This window comes from Podarcis melisellensis (genome assembly GCF_964234715.1).
Source record: "Podarcis melisellensis genome assembly, chromosome: 6".
Lineage (NCBI taxonomy): Eukaryota > Metazoa > Chordata > Lepidosauria > Squamata > Lacertidae > Podarcis > Podarcis melisellensis.
Window position 1 is genome coordinate 51,345,339 of NC_138538.1, and position 18,521 is coordinate 51,363,859.

At 40.1% G+C, this 18,521-nt stretch overlaps 1 protein-coding gene across 3 annotated transcripts in view; it reads left to right on the forward strand.

The window, feature by feature from the left end:
* Positions 1-18,521, forward strand: part of MAST2 (microtubule associated serine/threonine kinase 2) — a 144,088-nt gene that overhangs the window by 498 nt on the left and 125,069 nt on the right. For all 3 annotated transcript variants that reach the window (XM_081913913.1, XM_081913911.1, XM_081913912.1), the window contains exons 2-3: positions 9,697-9,844; positions 10,101-10,243. In XM_081913913.1, coding sequence (XP_081770039.1) covers positions 9,697-9,844; positions 10,101-10,243 — 291 coding nt within the window. The remainder of the gene's footprint in view (positions 1-9,696; positions 9,845-10,100; positions 10,244-18,521) is intronic.

Consider the following 18,521-nt stretch of genomic DNA (forward strand, 5'->3'; position numbering starts at 1 on the left):
TGCTCACAGCCCTGGCACTTGGTCGCTGCAAGAGAATTGGGGAGAGAAAGCGTCACGTTGTGGACGATGAGCGGTTCTGTGTTGTGGGAGGGTATGCTATTCTAGGCACAGAAGGTTGGGGGGAAGGGGTATTTCCTAAACTGTACTTTGGGCAGCGGGAGAGTCAGTGAAGATCGTCTATGCTACTGGTGTCGAGCAGTCATTCCTGATGCTCCAGTAAAAAGTGAAAAGATCTCTTAAATCTTTATGGTCTTTGTTGCTTTGCCAGACTAATATTATGCATATGGTAAAGGGATTCTGTCTTTAGTAGCCTTTGGTTATTCCTTTGGATGGCCTACTTTCCATAAGTCTGTATTTGTGCCTATTTTCTTGATTGCATGTAGGTACCATTTTAGTCAAGGGGCAGCCAGGCATGTTCAATTCCATCCTGGTGTTCTTCAGTTTGCTACTCTGCATCATTTGTTGTAATAAGAATATGTGAAAATATGTGAACATGGGATGAGCAATCCTTTGTTGCCTCTAGTAGTTAAGAGATCTGGAGCTATCCTGAGGAAGTTTATATAATTCATTACTTTGCCAAGTGTGATCCAATCACCTGTTGCTGTTAGTGGACTGGTGGGAAGGAGGGTGCAGACTGCATATAAATGGTCCTGTTATGGGGTAGGAGTTTCAATTAGATCTTTTAGCTATGTGCTTATATGTGCAGCATATGCAGCTTATATGCTGCATTTTTACAGCATTGGCCCTGCCTGTCTATCATTGCTTAGGTATGGTCCAATGCCAAACACCATCAAATACCTTGTGGCAGACTGGCAGTTAGGCTAGTGTGTGAATCCAGCTATGGTTCATAGCTTATTCCTAATTAGTAACATCTGATGAGAGGCAGCATACAAAGGGGGCAATAGGGATTAGCATGATAGCGACTGGACCTAACGTTCAGGGGTCCCTTTACCTTTACCTTACTCCCCCCCCCATCAATATATATATAGGTATATCATCCAATATGTGGAGGGCAACTTCATGAAGCAGAGAGTACTTGTGGAAGCTCCCTGTGTGTGTGTGCAGTAAAGCACTGGAAAGTTGGATTTTCAAAATGCTCAGGGGCTTTTAAGAGTACAGTGGTACCTCAGGTTATATACACTTCAGGTTACAGACTCTGCTAACCCAGAAATATGACCTCAGGTTAAGAACTTTGCTTCAGGATGAGAACAGAAATCGTGCTCTGGTGGCACAGCGGCAGCAGGAGGCCCCATTAGCTAAAGTGGTACTTCAGGTTAAGAACAGTTTCAGATTATGAACAGACCTCCAAATGAATTAAGTTATTAACCTGAGGTACCACTGTACAAAAGATAGCCTGCTTCCCAAGGTTGCCCTCCAAGGTGATGAAGAGTGTTGAATGGTGATGAGGGAGGTGGAGATAGGACATCACCAATCCACCTTTTACATAATTTTCACATGATTGTCTTTTTAGGTTGTCTACCACCTGGTGATTTTATATGAAAGTGCATCCTGTAAATATTTAAATAAATAAATGTTAACTTCTCCCTAATTAACAATGTCTGAAGGCGAGTACTATCATGCCTTATCACTGAGCTGCCTACCCTGTTATAGGTGACTACTGCTGAATGTGTTAAAGAGTGGCTTAGAGACAACTGTAGTTAAGCAGTATATAAATTGCTTAGATAAAAATAAAAGAAACAAGATCTCCTTTTTGGAAATGTCACTGGCTGTATACTTGCCAGTTTTTGAACTCAATTAATTAGCTATTTCATAGGGTTCTTTCATTTCCATAGCACAATGACTATTCCTTTCCTCTTAATGACTGCAGGGAAGATGATGTACAAAAATACAGAATGTTCATGTCTAAAGGTTTCAAGGACCACATCTTCCAGATGCACATTCCCAACATATTTGCTTATATGCACCTGCCCGTTGGGCATTATAGTAATAAAATGATTGAAGTGTTGTAGAAGAGCAGGTCTGTCATTCCTGGATTTAATGGGCACCATCAGATTTATTTTGAAAAACTGCTTTTATCTGCTTTGTTTCTTGTATTTTTTATTGTTGTGTGAGATATTTTGCATTGAAGTATTGTATGATATTTGCGAATGTCTAGCATCTGAAAGTTTTTAGTAATTTCATTAAATCTTTTGCTCATTATCTGTTTTGGTAGATGGGTAGCTGTGCAAGCAGTGTGCAACTTGAGTAATGGTATGAGAGGAAGCAACTGGTATTGATATGAAAATGGAAAGGAGAGGTGGCAAAATAGAAAAAAATAAGGAGAGAACGAAGCCCAAAATGTTAACAGCAGGGGAAAAACCTATCCTTTCTACAGCTTCTAGGGCCTCTCAAAAAACTCTGCCATGGTATAATGACTGACACAGTTGGATTAATTGGCAAAGAATCAGACTTCCTGATAGATCCAGCTGGATTTTATAAGAGTGGTTTGGCTGGTGATACTCACTTTTAAAAAATAGGAAACTATGTAGTTCAAACTATCTGTAGTTTTTTTTTTTGTTTTTTTTGGGTGAATACTAGCTCTCATGAAGTGCGGTAGATCTTCTTTCACATAGCCTGTATGCCTAATTAGTAAACCACAAGAGCTAGGGGAGTTAGATGAGAGCTAGATTTATGTTCTATACTGCCCTGAGATCTATGGATAAAGGGTGGTATACAATTTTAAATAACAACAACAATATAAATATAATAGATAATCTGCTACTTATATATAAAATACATATAAACCCTTCTGGCCTGTTCTGAGATCAATAATAATACACTAAAAAGTTTGGAATCTTGCTGTATCAAAAAAGATAACCTGCATAACTGGCTTGCAGGAGTTGCATCTGGCCAAAGGGATAATAAGTGCATGAGTGCATTCATGTAACTTGCTTTCTATACAGCCCTGCTGGATCAGATCAAAGGTTATTCTAGTTCTGCTTCCTGTTTCTCACAGTGGCCAACCAGTTGTCTATGAGAAGACCACAAGCAGGACATAAGGACTTTGAGTCCTTCCTGCTGTTCCCCAGGATCTGGTATCCAGAGACATGCTGCCTCTGATCTTGGAGATAGCATATAGTCATCCATTGATTGGTACCGTGTGTTACCTTGTGTGAAGCCACCCTGAGAGCTTTAAGAATTAGAAGTGGAAAGCAGGAAGCTTCTTATTTGGTGTCTGTGATAAGACTACTTTTAAGTTAAGGTTTTGCAAAGTCACTTAACACTACAGCTGCACACAAAAGCAATAATCTGTGAAGAACAAGCCGCTGAAAGTTTTTCAGTCGCATTTGGCTTTAGGCAAGTTATCACTAATGGTACATGTGGACATGTGCCCCTGTTGAATAGGACCATCTCCCCCACCCACCCCGCTCTGGTTGTAGTGTGGTAAATGAACCTGCAAATCACCGTATTTTTTGCTTTATAAGACCCACTATTTACTTCCTAAAAAGTAAGGGGAAATGTGTGTGTGTCTTATGGAGCGAATGCAGGCTGCGCAGCTATCCCAGAAGCCAGAACAGCAAGAGGGATTGCTGCTTTCACTGTGCAGCAATCCCTCTTGCTGTTCTGGCTTCTGAGATTCAGAATATTTTTATTCTTGTTTTCCTCCTCCAAAAACTAGGTGCGTCTTATGGTCTGGTGCGTCTTATAGAGCGAAAAATACGGTAATTCCAAACAAAACTGAGCAAAAGTATTTACTCTTTTCTTAATTAGATCAGTATTGAAGGAGAACAAATGGGCTTTGGAATGGTTAATATGGATAGAGTAACTGCAAAGTTCTTTTAGATTGGCTGATGAGCTACACATTAATTGTACTGCTGCATATGAATGCAGAAACCACAGGACATAGTGATGCAGAAGCTGCCTTATACTGAGTCAGAACACTGGCCCATCTGGCTTAGTATTGTCTGCATGGACTAGCAGTGGCTCTCTAGGGCGGAGCTTTCCAAACTGTGTGTAGCGACACATTAGTGTGTCAGCTGCAGCATGTAGGTGTATCGTGCAAATGCTCCTCCCAGGGCTGGAAAGGGGTTAGTTTAACCTCCTGTTTGCTAGCAATACTGAATTACTGTGTCACGAAATGATGCTTGTCTAAAAAGTGTGTCGCCAACATGAAAAGTTTGGAAAGCTCTGCTCTAGCGGTTCAGACAGGCTTCTCTCTCAGCCCTACCTGGGATGTTCTGCATGTAAGGCACTCTAGTCCTTTCCCTAAGAAGTAGAGTTGAGTCCAAATGAGGGGGCCTTGCAAAGGGGCTCTGAGTTTTAGTGATATTTGGGGGCAGCACGAGGGAAGGGAATGTTACTTCATTTGCTGCAGATGTGTTTGGAGTGCTTCTTCATTCTGCAGTGAGATCCACCTCTTCTCTTGCCAAGAAAGGACATGGCTTGTGTTCTGTATGTCTTGGGGTGGGGGGTCATTTCCCTTATAGCAGCTGCAGCAGCCATTTTAAATAAGGGGAATAGCAGTAATAAGCAGGGGCCAGCAAGATCTTCCTTTTCTTTTTGCAAGTGCTTTGCCAAGGCTAGGGAGGTTCCCAATTTCCCTTGTTCCCTCTTAGAGTACGCTGCTTTTTTTTTGGGAAAAACCCCCTCATGAAATGTCATTTCTAGCTTTGAAAAATGAAGCTCACAAAAATCCTGTTTAGTCCTAAATAGAAATGGCTGTGATGACAGTTAATAGTTCTGGGTAATTTGTCATTTTGCATGCTAAGCGGAAAATGCCCTCTCTTCTCAAGCGAATCATAGGTTTGGCATGTTTTCATGTTTCTTCACAACCAAGAAGTCTAGAACTCAAGAATTTGAAATGAACTATTAGTCGGGGCTAGAAAATTGAAGGCTTAAGTTGTTGGGTTTTTTTGGTGTGCAATAGAATATACTAACATTCTTAAGCCATTTTCAGCATCTTAAATGTGTATACAGTACTGTTTTGCACTTTAAAGTTAATTTGAGTTGCATTAAACGTAGAGCTACAGTTGTATTTGCAGAGTTTTATTTATCTGGTTCTTGAGGGGTTTTTATTTTTTGCCAGAAACTGTTGTCACAACCACACTAAAGTAAGTATTTCTGCTTAGGAAGGTTTTAAAAATGTTGTGTGTTATAACTTGACCAGAAAAAAAGCATATATCAATAGGACCTAAAATTTTGAGCCTCTGAAATTTCTCGTAAGAGTCTCTGTGGATCCTCAGGTCTATTGAGATTGATTCTCAGTGTTGGGACAGCAAATGCCATTGGCACTTCTGTGCTGGTATTGTTCACACTCTTGGATTTCACAACTGTGAAATGAATGGGTGTTATGCAACTCCAGTGGAGTATTGTGTTGGAAATGAGAATCTGATCTGGCAGCCCTTTAAGTGCTAGATTGAGGGTTATCAGTATGGAGCCAAGTGCCTCCCATTGGTGCTTTGTTCTAATTTTAGGGCAGTTAAAGATTTTTGGGGAATTTGACTAGTAAGGGTGTAGAATCAACTGGTGCTGTTCCATATGGCAAGTCCAGGATGCCATTTTAGTTTAGTCTTGCAAGTAAAATAGTTAGGAGTGGTTGAGTCCTGCCTGTCAGATTCCTCTTCTGTGTTCTCACCTTTGCGACTACCTCCTCTCCTCCTTGAAGAGGTGACTAATGTTGCACCATCCAGGTCCCTGCTAGGATGTGGGACAGATGCACAGTGTGAGCTGACGTTATTATGAAATTTTGATACAATGATGTGCTTTCCTAAAGTGTAGTTCTTGTAACTATTCTATCCTTAAAGAGCTACTTTGCAGCTTTGCTCGCACAGCATAGTCGGATAGTTTGCCCACTCAAATCCTCCGCTGGTTACAATTGCTACCCACTCCAGCCAAACAGATTAGACGGCTGTAACGCTAGCCCCCTTTCTTGTGTACTCCTGCTGTTATGTTTTCAAAAGATCTACTCCGGGGGCCTGTTTTTACTAACTAGAGCCGGTGTAATTTAGTGGCTGTGAAACTCTGCTACAAATCAAGAGGTTCCTGGTTCAATTACCTTGCAAATTAAGGTAAACAGAAGTGGAAAATGTGCATGCACCTTACCTTTCTTTGCACAGTGATTGAAGAACCATGTATAACCCACTGCACCTGGAACACTACTTATGGGGAAGTCAAAATTCCAACTTATGGTTCCCTTGGGACTCCTTTGGAGATTTTGCATTCCAGAAGCAGTTATCTCAGAAATATCTCAGAGATATCTCAGAGACAGAGTTATCTCAGAGAAGTGGGCTCTCTGGAAAGGAGTCAACCAAGGGAGATGTTCTCCTGTTAATTTGCTTAGGGGGGAAATTGCACCTGGAGATACAAAGGCCTACCCCCCCCAAAGGGACACTTGGAGCAAGATGGTTCCCTTTGAATGGGTACTTTTGCCCCACAGCAGCAGTTTTCCTTTCTGCCATCCCATCTCCACTTCCCAATGTGATGGCTGTGTGTGTGTCATGTAAGTTACTGTAGATAAAATACTATACCAGACTTTGATTTAACAGGTGGTATCCAGTTCACACATACTGTTAGTGCAAGGATTTTGCAATGAATCTACCCTCTCCTCCCCCTGTGTGCACCCTGCATTCTCCCCAGATTTGTTCTGGAAGGGTGGGAAAATGCCTGGGGGGTGCGGGAGAAGGAGAGAATGCAATGTTGTGCAATAAGAAATCCTTGCACTGATGCAACCCCTACAAAGCACTACTTTGGATACAACTTTAATTTTCTTAAATTATCTGCCTCAGTGTATTCTTGTTTTAGCATGGTAAAAAACTAAATAATACAGACAGAATATGTTATTAAAATGCACAGAATTACAACTCTCATTATGTGCTGTGGAGGATGATTTGGAAGCATCTATATTCTAACATGTGCTTTAAAAGAGACTCTGTACCTTACAATTTTTTTTTAATGGACAGATTGTGAACTTACAAGCAGTGGTGTATGTGTGCCCTTTGTGATGGCCCTATTTGTTTACCTAAATAAGTGTGACCATATCTGAAAATGGGATGGAACTAAATATATGAGTGAATTAATAAAAAACCCCCAATTTTATTAACTTATATTATTGAACAGTATTTTTTATTTCTAATTAATTATATACAAGGGGACGCGGGTGGTGCTGTGGGTAAAACCTCATCGCCTAGGACTTGCCGATCGTCAGGTCGGCAGTTCGAATCCCCGTGGCGGGGTGCGCTCCCGTTGTTTGGTCCCAGCGCCTGCCAACCTAGCAGTTCGAAAGCACCCCTAAGTGCAAGTAGATAAATAGGGACCACTTACCAGCGGGAAGGTAAACCGCGTTGCGTGTGCTGCGCTGGCTCGCCAGATGCAGCTTGTCATGCTGGCCACGTGACCTGGAAGTGTCTGCGGACAGCGCTGGCTCCCGGCCTATAGAGTGAGATGAGCGCACAACCGTAGAGTCTGGCAAGACTGGCCCGTATGGGCAGGGGTACCTTTACCTTTACCTTAATTATATACATATTTAAAGGAACAAATGAAAATTCAAAGCTTTTGATAAAATATCCATAGATTTTAAATTCTCCTGAGATATAGTAGAAGCTAAACAATTATTTGCTCTTCTAAGGGTGCAGGCAATATTCTATTCAGTCTAGGAATGACTTATACTAAGTGGTTTAAATTGAGCAGGGGTAGACATAATTCAGAATTGTGAGCTTCAGAAATAAATTTCATCAGCATGCACAGAGTGTTTCTGCCTTCCCAAAGAGGTATCTCTGTTTACATTTATTAAGCAGATTTCACAGTTTAAGTCTGAAATATAAATTTATTGGGTTGTATTCAATGCTAGTCCTACTCAAAATAGACTAGTTTAAATTGGTGAACATGACTGACTTAGGTCCATTGATTTAAATGAGTCTACTCTGAGTAGGAGTAGCATTGGATAGAACTCTCCATTGCTAGTCAGCCACATGATACATGGAATCACTGCCATTATTTTACCAAAATGGGAAGGAAACTCTCCAGAGGCAAGTGGCTGTAGCATTAACAGATATTAATCACTGTAATGTTAAGAAATCCATTAGTGTCTTCTGTGTTCTACTTCACCAGAGCCTAGAGTCTAGGTTTTACACAAAATGAGTTACAAGGCACACTGTTTTCATTGTTGGCCACCAAATACTTGTTCCGATATGTCATTGAAGAAAGCCTGCCCGCCTGCCTTTTCTCTTGTCTTCCCTTCTCTTTTAGCATAATTATGCTATCAGTTTAATTCTATCAACTTTTAATGAGGGTGAATTGCAACAGGTCCCTGGTGTATACTTGCTGTAATAGATTTAGATTTCACTTGGAAAGTAGGTAGGCATTTTAGTGCCACTTTTACCTTCCTTTTCCTTTCTGAATATATTTGAAATGCCTAGTGCTCATGACAGTTGACATTTTCATGTGGGCTATTTGACTGATGGAAGTTGTAATGTTTTTAGTATGGTGGCGGGGGGGACATAGCTCATGTCAGCTGTTCTTATTTGGGATAAGAGTTAAGCTTGTTATGTCAAATTGATTTTCCTAGAGAAATGTGTGGCAGCCACTGGTGGCGGTATCAGAGAACATGTCTATATACAGTGGATTTAAAAGAGTCCATGATACTTATCTACTACACCTATAGGTATCTGCACTGGTGTCTGTTATGATCTAGGCTGCTTTCTGTTATGCAGTGTTCTATGCATGCCTTAGTTGCTTATTTGTCATGAAATCAGTTTACTACTTCATGCTGTACCATTGCAGTATTTGTAAGCGTGTGTGCTATCCCTTTGGCTGAAAAATGCTATATGATATGTTTTTAAATTCTCTTTAACATTTATTGCCCATTTATAATATGAATGGATGTTTACTATTTTCTCTAAAATGGTATGGTACTAACTGGAATTGTTTACTGCTTTTTATGAATCAATCTTAATGAATTTATGGCAAGAATATCTTTATAGTATAATGTGACTGTGATTGTATCTTGCTTCTAATAAGGTTGCTGGTGTGAAATTAGCATGAAAATACCTTGGAATTCTAACTTTGTTTCCATCAATGGGTTATAGTACAGTTTTTTGTTTTTGTTTTTCTAAAAAGAGGAAGTAGAATATTTTGCTATTAGAAAGTAGATTGAAACCTTTCTTGTAGTAAACACAGGGAATTTGATGCAGACCATTCTCACCAGAGTGTTGCTCGGCCAACGATCCTGCTGGTGGAGAACACAAGGAGCTGATTTTTGCAGATTCCTGTCCCACTGGCCTTTAGGGCCACCTCACACAACTGGAACAGTTTGGGAGCCTTCTCCACCAACAGGAGTCCTCTGCTAGGTTAAAAACCTGCCATGGACGGAAGAAGCCTTTTCTGTATATAGAAGGTGATGTCTGGATCCAGCACATGAAATTTTGTGAATCTAGAGATTTCTTGAAAAGTCTCTGCAGATCATAGCTTGTCTGTGAGTGATGAGGGAACAGTAGATTTTTTTTAAGTGTCTAATTAAGCAATAAATATGACATCTTTCAAATTAAGGAAATTTGGCCATAATTTGTGTTGCAATGACAACTTGAGCATTTTATGGCTGCAGCCCTGAGCATTTTTATTAGGAAATAAGTTGCACTGAACTTAGGACTTCTCCTTCTGAGTAAACAACCAAGATAAGTCTGAAGTTGTATATCAAGAAGTTAGTGCATAAGTAATTTACTCATCAAAATTTATCCTGTTCTCTTTTGGCTTTTGTTTCAGAATCTTGCAGCGGAACCAATTTCTTTGCGCTGCAGGAAGCTTAGTAACCCTGATATAGCTGGTTCAGCTGGCAAAAGTAAGATCCAACGTCAACTGAGTCAAGATGACTGCAAGCTTCGGAGAGGCAGTTTGGCCAGCTCATTGTCAGGTAAAGTTTTGTGCAATTCATCAAACTGCTTAGAGGTTTCTTCAGTTAAGCAAATTAATGGTACAGAGAAGTTCAAACTATATATTTACCTGGAGAATAATTTCTTTGTTTTGGTTGTGGGTAAAGATTGTTAAAAATGTATTATCTAAGGCTGTTGCATAAAAAGTATTTTTGATTGCTCTGTGTGAAAATTATTGTACAATGAACTAATGAGCCACCAAGTGAAGAAGGTTTTGCTTTACTTTTTTCGTTAAAGGAAAGCAGTTGCTTCCTTTATCCACTAGCATGCACAGCGGAGTGGGCCAGGCAGCATGGCAGCCATCTGGAGAATCATCCAATTTGGTCCGCATGAGGAACCAGTCATTGGGACAGTCTGCTCCTTCACTTACAGCTGGATTGGTAAGTTCTGATGCACTTTACAATTTCATTAGCAAAGTTTTGCTTTTTTGTTTTTAAGAAAAGGATGACCTGCTTTTAGATCTGTCACCATTTTGATTGTTCCTCTCATCTTTTCATTATCAAATTTATACTTGATTTATATACATCTTGTGCTGCTACCCATGGACGAACCCCAAGAATCCCAAGAGTGGTCAGTCCGCTCTCAGCCATGAAGCTCATTGGTTGACTTTGGGCCACTTGCAGTCTCTTAGCCTAACATTCTTCAGAGAATTGCTGTGAAGTCAAAATGGGGAGGGGGGAAAACCATGTATGCTACCTTGAATTCCTGGATGTAACATGGAATATAAATTGAATCAATAAAATAAACTGCTTTTGTAGGATGGGGCTTGTAGGGATAAACAACCTCTATACCAGATGCAGATTACATTTTACAATCATTGTCCTTAGACACCTGTTGGATCTTGGAAGAGTTGGTCTGGTCCTCACATTAAATCTGGATTAGGCTCTTGGGCAGTCAAGGATTTAAGAGGCCTATACTTTTGTGCAAGGCGGTATCAATAGTCTGGCCATTTTGCAGTGAATAATGCCCTCCCTGGCATGCCTCTTCCCACTTCTTTCTTTTTAATATACAACCTCTAAGTGCAGCTTACAACAATTAAAACTGTAAAATACAATAATATTTCAGATATAAAATATAATGAAACTAGATATAAGTACAGCACATGAAACAGGAATCATTTTTAAAAGAAAATTATCCAGTAAAACACAAGCTTGGCCAAACAGTAAAATAAAAGCTTTGCCATAGGGTAAAACGCTATAAGAGAGGGGGCAAAACCAGCCTTGTGGGCGAAGAGCTCCGCTATTTAGGTTACTTACCAGATGTCTAAGAGCATGTCATTCACATGGATGTGTTCACAACATGAATGATATTTTTGTGATGGCTAGACTTCATGGAAAAATTAGATTTGAGACAGGAGTTTGACTGATTTGTGAGGCTAGTTTTGCCCTGGTGTGTAATATTATGTGCTCCAGATTTGCTTGCCTAATTCTGATAGAAACAATATTGGTGCTGGGTGCAGACTCCGAAAGGACCTGTTTGGAACAGGTTTAATTTGGGTGGATCCACTAGCATGTTGGAAAATATAAAATGTATTTCGGAGTTTGCTGACACTTGTACTTATTTGTGTGCTCATGATGCATTCTGTTAAATAATTCATGCCTCATTGGTGGCTATTAAACTTAATGATAATAATTTTGGGGATTTAGGTATGATTTAGCCATTTAAGATGGGTAAATTGACAGTAACAGTATAAGGGGCTGTACTTCTTGGAACACTGGATGGACTAGTGTTAAATGATTGGGGCTATAGGGAAGAATCAAACATTGCATGAATGGACTTCTGCTTTTGCAGTGAGTCTTCAAATCCTCTTGTATCCTAATTCTCTGGATCATATTTGGAGGGGGTGCAGTTGGAGGGGAAGTTCCATTGTGCTTGTGGAAGTTGTTTTGTGTGCACAATGATTTAGTGCTAAAAAGCTTTTATTGGTCCAGATTTTTTTGTCTTTGAATGAGTGTATAAATACAAATAATTATCTTACTACTTCATGTATATACTGCATTTTCTACAAATGCGTTGTATTCTAAGTGGTTCATAGAAAATAAAATGACAACTTGAGTATCCAAAAGTAAAGAAACACACACAAGTATATATATTTTTTCATATTTACTTTGACAGTTTTGGATTAAATGAAAAATAGGATTTAAATTGTTGATCTCCACTATTCATAGGGTGGATCCTCATGTTCTTATTCCAGAGGGTAGCATGTTAGCCTGCAGCAGCAAATATGAGAAAAAGTCTTCTTCCAGTTTAAAGATTTACAAAGTTGTTCTTTAAGCTGTCACAATACACTTGCAAGATCTTGTTTAGACATAAGACTGGGTGTAATCCAGCATTGTATGAGCAGGCTTCTATTTGCATAATGGGACTTAATCTTCCTCTTCTCGTCACTGCAGCCCCCCATTACCCCCACAGAAAAAAAAAATCTGCTCCAAAGCAGAGTAGTCATAGAGGGCTACAGGGAAGGAGAAGAAAGTGAAGCCCCATTGTGCATGTAGAAGTCTGTTCTACTCTTGTATGCATAGCACAGGATACAATTCCTGCACATTTAATGCTTTTGAAAACAGGTTGCGTATAATTCTTATGAAAAAGGTTGCGTACTCTCAGTTCTTTTAAAAACATTTTGCACCTATAGGCATTATTAAAATACATTTTAAAGTATGAACATGGCAATTCACCACAAGTTGTCTGAGCATTATGCTATGGTGCCATCTGCTGGGGGAGATTTGCCAATTTAAAGTCCAAAGACTGAAGAACATCAATGTTTGTCATAGAATCACGGAATTGTAGAGTTGGAAGGGATTCTGAGGGTCATCTAGTCCAACCCCCTGCAGTGCAGGAATCTCGGCTGGATCATACATGAGAGAGCCATGCAACCTCTGCTTAAAATCCTCCAAGGAAGGAGAGTCCACCACCTTTTGCGGGAGTCTGCTCCACTGTCAAACAGCTCTTCCTGTCAGAAAGAAAGAGGAAATGCAGTGGCGAAGGAGAGAAACATACTGTCACCTGCTAAGTTTATTTTAAAATTCTTCCTCTGTCCTTCTTAATGACTTGGGCTGATAAGCAGTTGAAAACTGGAATGCTTAAATTGATTTTGGGTGGGCTGCCTGTTTTATTATTTCCTTATGTCTTCTAATATGTGTTTTATTAGAACAGGCATCCCCAACCTTCGGCCCTCCAGATGTTTTGGACTACAATCCCCATAATCCCTGACCACTGGTCCTGTTAGCAAGGGATCATGGGAGTTGTAGGCCAAAACATCAGGAGGGGAGGGCCGCAGGTTGGGGATGCCTGTATTAGAAGCTGCCTTTAATAGTTTATTCTCAAAGTTCTTACAGTTTTTCTATTTTGTTCTGCTTATTATCAGTGTGAGCCTTGGACTGGCTCTGCTGGTGTGCCCACACAGCCACAATCTCACTGCAGCCCTGCACACACAGCATCTCAGCCAGCAACAATGTCATTGGTGTTGTGGGAGAAGCAGTGTGGCACTAGCTGCCGCTGCTGAGTTGACCTTACTGTGAGGATGGTACAAAGGACAAAAGGTGGTCATGTATGTGCTGTATGAGGATGTTGTAGGTTACATCCAGCATCTTGACTTATGCCTGGAAAATAATAGGGAGGTGGCATAGCCTGTAGGGTATCGGTGGTGTGTGATCTCTCTATGATAAATTTTCACAAGGAAAATGTGAAAGCCGAAGCTTCCAGACAACTGAGGACAGTCCTATCCTTGAGATTCTGAAAGTGTGAATGACAGTCTAATTAAGTCTTGGTTGAATAGAAAGGATTCCATCACTTGCTTTGGGAGTCCTTTTCATTTTAATAAGGAATATTTTTCCTTCGTTGCAAATTATTTTTCCTGCCTTGTAAACTACCCTGTATGCTTTTTGTTTTCTACTAAACTCTAACAAAGCAGCTGAAGGAAATAATGGTGTATCAGACCTAGTGTGCAGTCCACCACTGAACAGTGTTTGTCTTGGCCACGGTGGGGTGACTGCGGTCTGTACAAAATCCTCTGGCTTGTTCATTTTCCTTCTTTAATATTTCACTTGCATGCTTTTTTCACATGAAACCCTTAACATAATAAAGACCCATTTATTTCTCACCTATTTGAAATTGCGAAATTGCACGCATTCCACTTAACCAATGCCCTTAGCATCAGCTAAAACTGGCCACTTCACAAGCCAGGAACATAGCAACCACACAATTTGATTTTACGGTTTCCCTCACTCTTTTTTATAACATTTCAAAGCAAAAATGAAATCAAATTCCTTGGTTCCGGGAGGAAGAAACCGGTATGAAAGGCAACATTTCTTCCCTTTGTAAATAATGGTGAGCTGTGGTAAGAAACAAACCTTGACTTACTGAGATCAAACAGCATTTGGTACATACTGCTCAAATCACACCTACCCTGCTTCTCCCATTTCTGAGTTAGGAGGAAACAAACCACAGCACTGGCTAAGTGTTACCTATGAACCAGTGCTTGTGGCTTGTTTCTCTCCTAACAAATCAGAAGCTAAAGCCAAGATTTTGAAATTGAGCAAGTTTTTCTGGTCATGTAAACATTGGCTTTGAGTTAGAGAGACGCTGGTGTTGCTCACCTAGTTGGCAATCTGGGTTTCGGCTTTCTTAAATCACTAGGTTTTGAAGCAGCAAGACCTTTCATTAAAGAAAGTCACTTTCTCAGCATGGACAAACCTTGCAGCTTCTTCAATAGGTAACGTACAAGGTGATATTCCCCATTGCTTAATTTAAAATGAAGGTTATGTTGCTTTGAAAGTTTTAGGAAGTGATGGCTGTAACTACAAGCTCCCAAATACCTTCAGCTTCTCCTTCCACACTCCACCCCGTTTCTCTTAAGAAGTGCCAACTAGTGGTGGCGGAGAATTCACCCTCAATTCCATAGGTGGTGCTTTATGACCTCGACACAGATATCTTATTGACAGCTTTGTATGGATATATGTTTGTTGAGAATCAGAGTAGGTCACCTGAATTGCCAGGTGAAAATACCTCTATTCTGTTGTACTTCTCTTCTTTTGAGATATAATACAGTAGAACCTCTACTCACGACCACAGTCCATTCCGCAGGCCCGTCCTTATGGCGAAACAGGTCTCTGGGAGAGGCACCATTGGGCTCAGGTTCTGCGCAGGCGCGAACGGCGGCAAACCCGCCGGTTACTTCCAGGTTTGCCGTGGTCACAGCTTGAAACGTCAGCGAGTGGAGGTGGTTGTAAGTAGAGGTTCTACTGTAGAGGTTTCTTATATCATGTTGCCTGTCCTGTCCTGGCAAGAATAATTTTTTTTATGGCGGGTTCTTTGACCTTCTCTTAGTACTTACCTGGTAGTCCCAGATTATATAAGAATGTTGAAAGTTAATTGAAACTTCTATTAGTAAATCAATTGCTTCTCCTTCAAGAAGCTGTAAGAATTGAGAATGCTTGTCTTAGAGGCGCTTAAGGTGAGCTGTATTCCACACCATGTTAAGCATTTTCAGAGGGTGGTATGTGTTGGGAAAAGCACATCGTGACTCACCTAAATCGACTTACTGTGACTATAGTTCTTTGATGCACAGTTACTTCTTTAAAAAGCAAAACTACAACCATCCTGGTTCAAAATGTTGCCCAGTTGTATCCCAGAATAGACAATAACCTGCTCCTTGATTGAAACTATCATGCAAAATGATGGTTAAGTATCTTTAGAGTTACTCTATGCGTAGAGTCTCTATGCATAGAAAACAAACACAATTGCAAAATATACAGGAGATAGTAGTAGATGGTTCAGTATTAAAATTTTCATATTCTTCAACACAGGGCAGTTGTTGCTATATGACAAAATAATTAAAATTAACTTAAAATAAAATGCTGGCTATTAGTTCTAATGAAACAGTCTCAGCAGACAGATTGTAAAGCTTGTACCCCAGATAGATAGATAGATAGATAGATAGATAGATAGATAGATGGGGTGACAGACAATTTGAGGGAAACTGGATAGGGAGGCAGTATTCTCAACTCTATGTTACAGTTTTAAAGCACAAGTGGATCTCTGGTAGAAATATTTGAGCCAAATTTGCTGTTTTACAAGGACATCCTCAGCTTTTTGTGATGAGCAATGGTAATGGAAGGGTAATTATCTTGAGTACAAAAAAAGTAAATTACTCTTCAATGCCTTTTGTACAAATGTTTAAAATGAATATACTTTAAGAGGCGATTCTGCACACAGTTATTTGTATGATGATAATTATAGGGAAGATAATTATGCACAGTAGCAGGCTATACCCAGAGTGTGGCAGTAGCTGATAGTTTATTATTCTGTGTTAACTAGTAAATAGCTCTGGAAGGAGTAGTAATTTGCAGGAGGCATCCACCTTGTATACACATGCAGAATGCATGTACATTCAGTTGATTATTAAGCAGTTAGATTTGGTGAAAGATGTTATGTTGGCACACATTCCATTTAGCACAGTATTCATCACTGCCTTGTTTTGTGGTAGAAATGTTAACTTCTTTTGCAAAGAGTTGTTTAGTCTTTAAATAAGCTTCTCTCGTTTCTGGATGTCCTCAACAGCTAACACGAAATTTCTAAAAGAACTTGAATGCTTGCCATATATTTTGAAGCATGTCAGGTTAGGGGCTACTGAACCAAATGTAAATGCATGGAACTTGCCTTATGATAATTGGTAGTCATCTGCTGTCAGCTGGAATGATTGCAGTTCTCATTATCCTCAAATGCTGTGTTTTTTGTTTTTTTATCCAAGAGCTTGTTGAATTGATTTTGGCACGCAGACTCTGCTTTCTTTCTGACAGCAGCCCTATTGTGAGTGTAAAGTGAGAAACTGCTGGAGAGTGCTTGGCAAGCATGATTCTTATTATTCTAACTTGAAAGTATTTCATAAAGAAGGATTCAGAATGTTAGGTCAGTGGGCTGCAATCCGTCCCCTCAAAGCATGAATATCTTGTGAGTCTGATTTCAGCTTGCTCTTTTTTTTATATTGGAAGCTTTAATCATTCGCCCTTGTTGTCCTGTTGAACAGCTTTTTAAAAAGAGCCTATTCCACTCCTGACATTCTGGTTTGCTGTGTTAGAGAAATTCAATATTCTTTTTGCTATTCTGAAGAATTAATATGGAAACATCAGGAAGCACTTCGGAAAAGTTAAGGTCCCTCTTGACTCTTAAATTCCTTCTTTCTCTGAAATGAGTTCTGACTTATGTAAGTAATATAAAATGAACTGATTCTGCTTTGCTAGTTTCTGAGGCCTAATTCAAATTTTAGGACACTTGCCCTTGAACTCGTTGTTGACCAAATATGTGGACAAATATCAGTTGGGGAATTTCATTTTGGGTGTGCAACAGTGCTTTCCTATGCATATTAGTGTTCACTGGGGCTTACTCACCTAGTAGGTGTATTTAAGATTGCAACCAAAAAATAAAAATAACTTTTGGAACTCAAAATTTATTAGTAGTTTTAGTGGACCTCAATAGATTTAGATTAGTATAACTCATTGCTGTGTTTAGTTCTGAAAAGTACAGTGGTACCTCGGGTTAAGTCCTTAATTCGTTCTGGAGGTCTGTTCTTAACCTGAAACTGTTCTTAACTTGAAGCACCACTTTAGCTAATGGGGCCTCCTCCTGCTGCTGCTGCTGCGCCGCCGGAGCATGATTTCTGTTCTCATCCTGAAGCAAATTTCTTAACCTGAAGCACTATTTCTGTAACCTGAAGCGTCTGTAACCCGAGGTACCACTGTACAGTGATATTTTATTATTAAGTCACAATAGCCTCCTTCAAGCATCCATAGAATCAAAAACCTCCAAGGAAGGAGAGTTCACTACCTTCCAAGGGATGGTTGTGAGGATAAAAGCAATAGGTTTGGATTTCTTAGCCTGAGAGCACTTACATTCATTCAAAGCATTCAGCTTACAGATTATTAAAAACAATACAGTTCCTTTCTCTCAGACTTACATCTGAACAGAAATGACACAAAAGGAAAAGGGGATGGGGAAGAAAGAGGGAAACATGGGCATCAAATTTTTGATGTTACAGTTTTTTTATAATGATCAGCTTGTGGGCTGCTCATAGTTCCACTCCTTTCAAAAACAGGCTTTCGTAGTTCCTGAGAAATAGAACAGTGACCTTTAACCTTCCAGGAAATGGCTGTAATGCAGCCATACGTGGCAGATCTTACAGAGCTGGGGTTTGACCTCCTTGGCCCAGAGGCGTAGGAAAGGGTGGGGGGCGATCCGCCCCAGGTGCCATCATGGAGCAGGGTGACAGATTATCAAGGGACAATTACTGCCCTACTAGGGCAGTTCATAAAAAACTTTTTTTTTGAAAACACCTGCTCCAAAGGTCTTAACTTACTACGTTAGGAATTATATAGCTATATATGAAATTGCATGCATATCAGTTAATATATTGACCCTCCTCTACGAAAATAGCTGTTTACTTGCCCGTTTTCCTATGTCGTGAAGGCTGAAATTTCAATTCAGTGGAGCAGGGTCAAAATTTATCTTTTCCCCCACCTCCAGGGAAAAACAGAAGATGGATGGCCATTGGTCAGGGATGGTCTAGTTGAGATTCCTGCAATGCCCCAGGGGTTTGGCTTGATGACCCTCAGGGGTCCCTTCCAACTCTACAATTCTCTGGTGCAGGCTTGTGCAGAGTTTTAA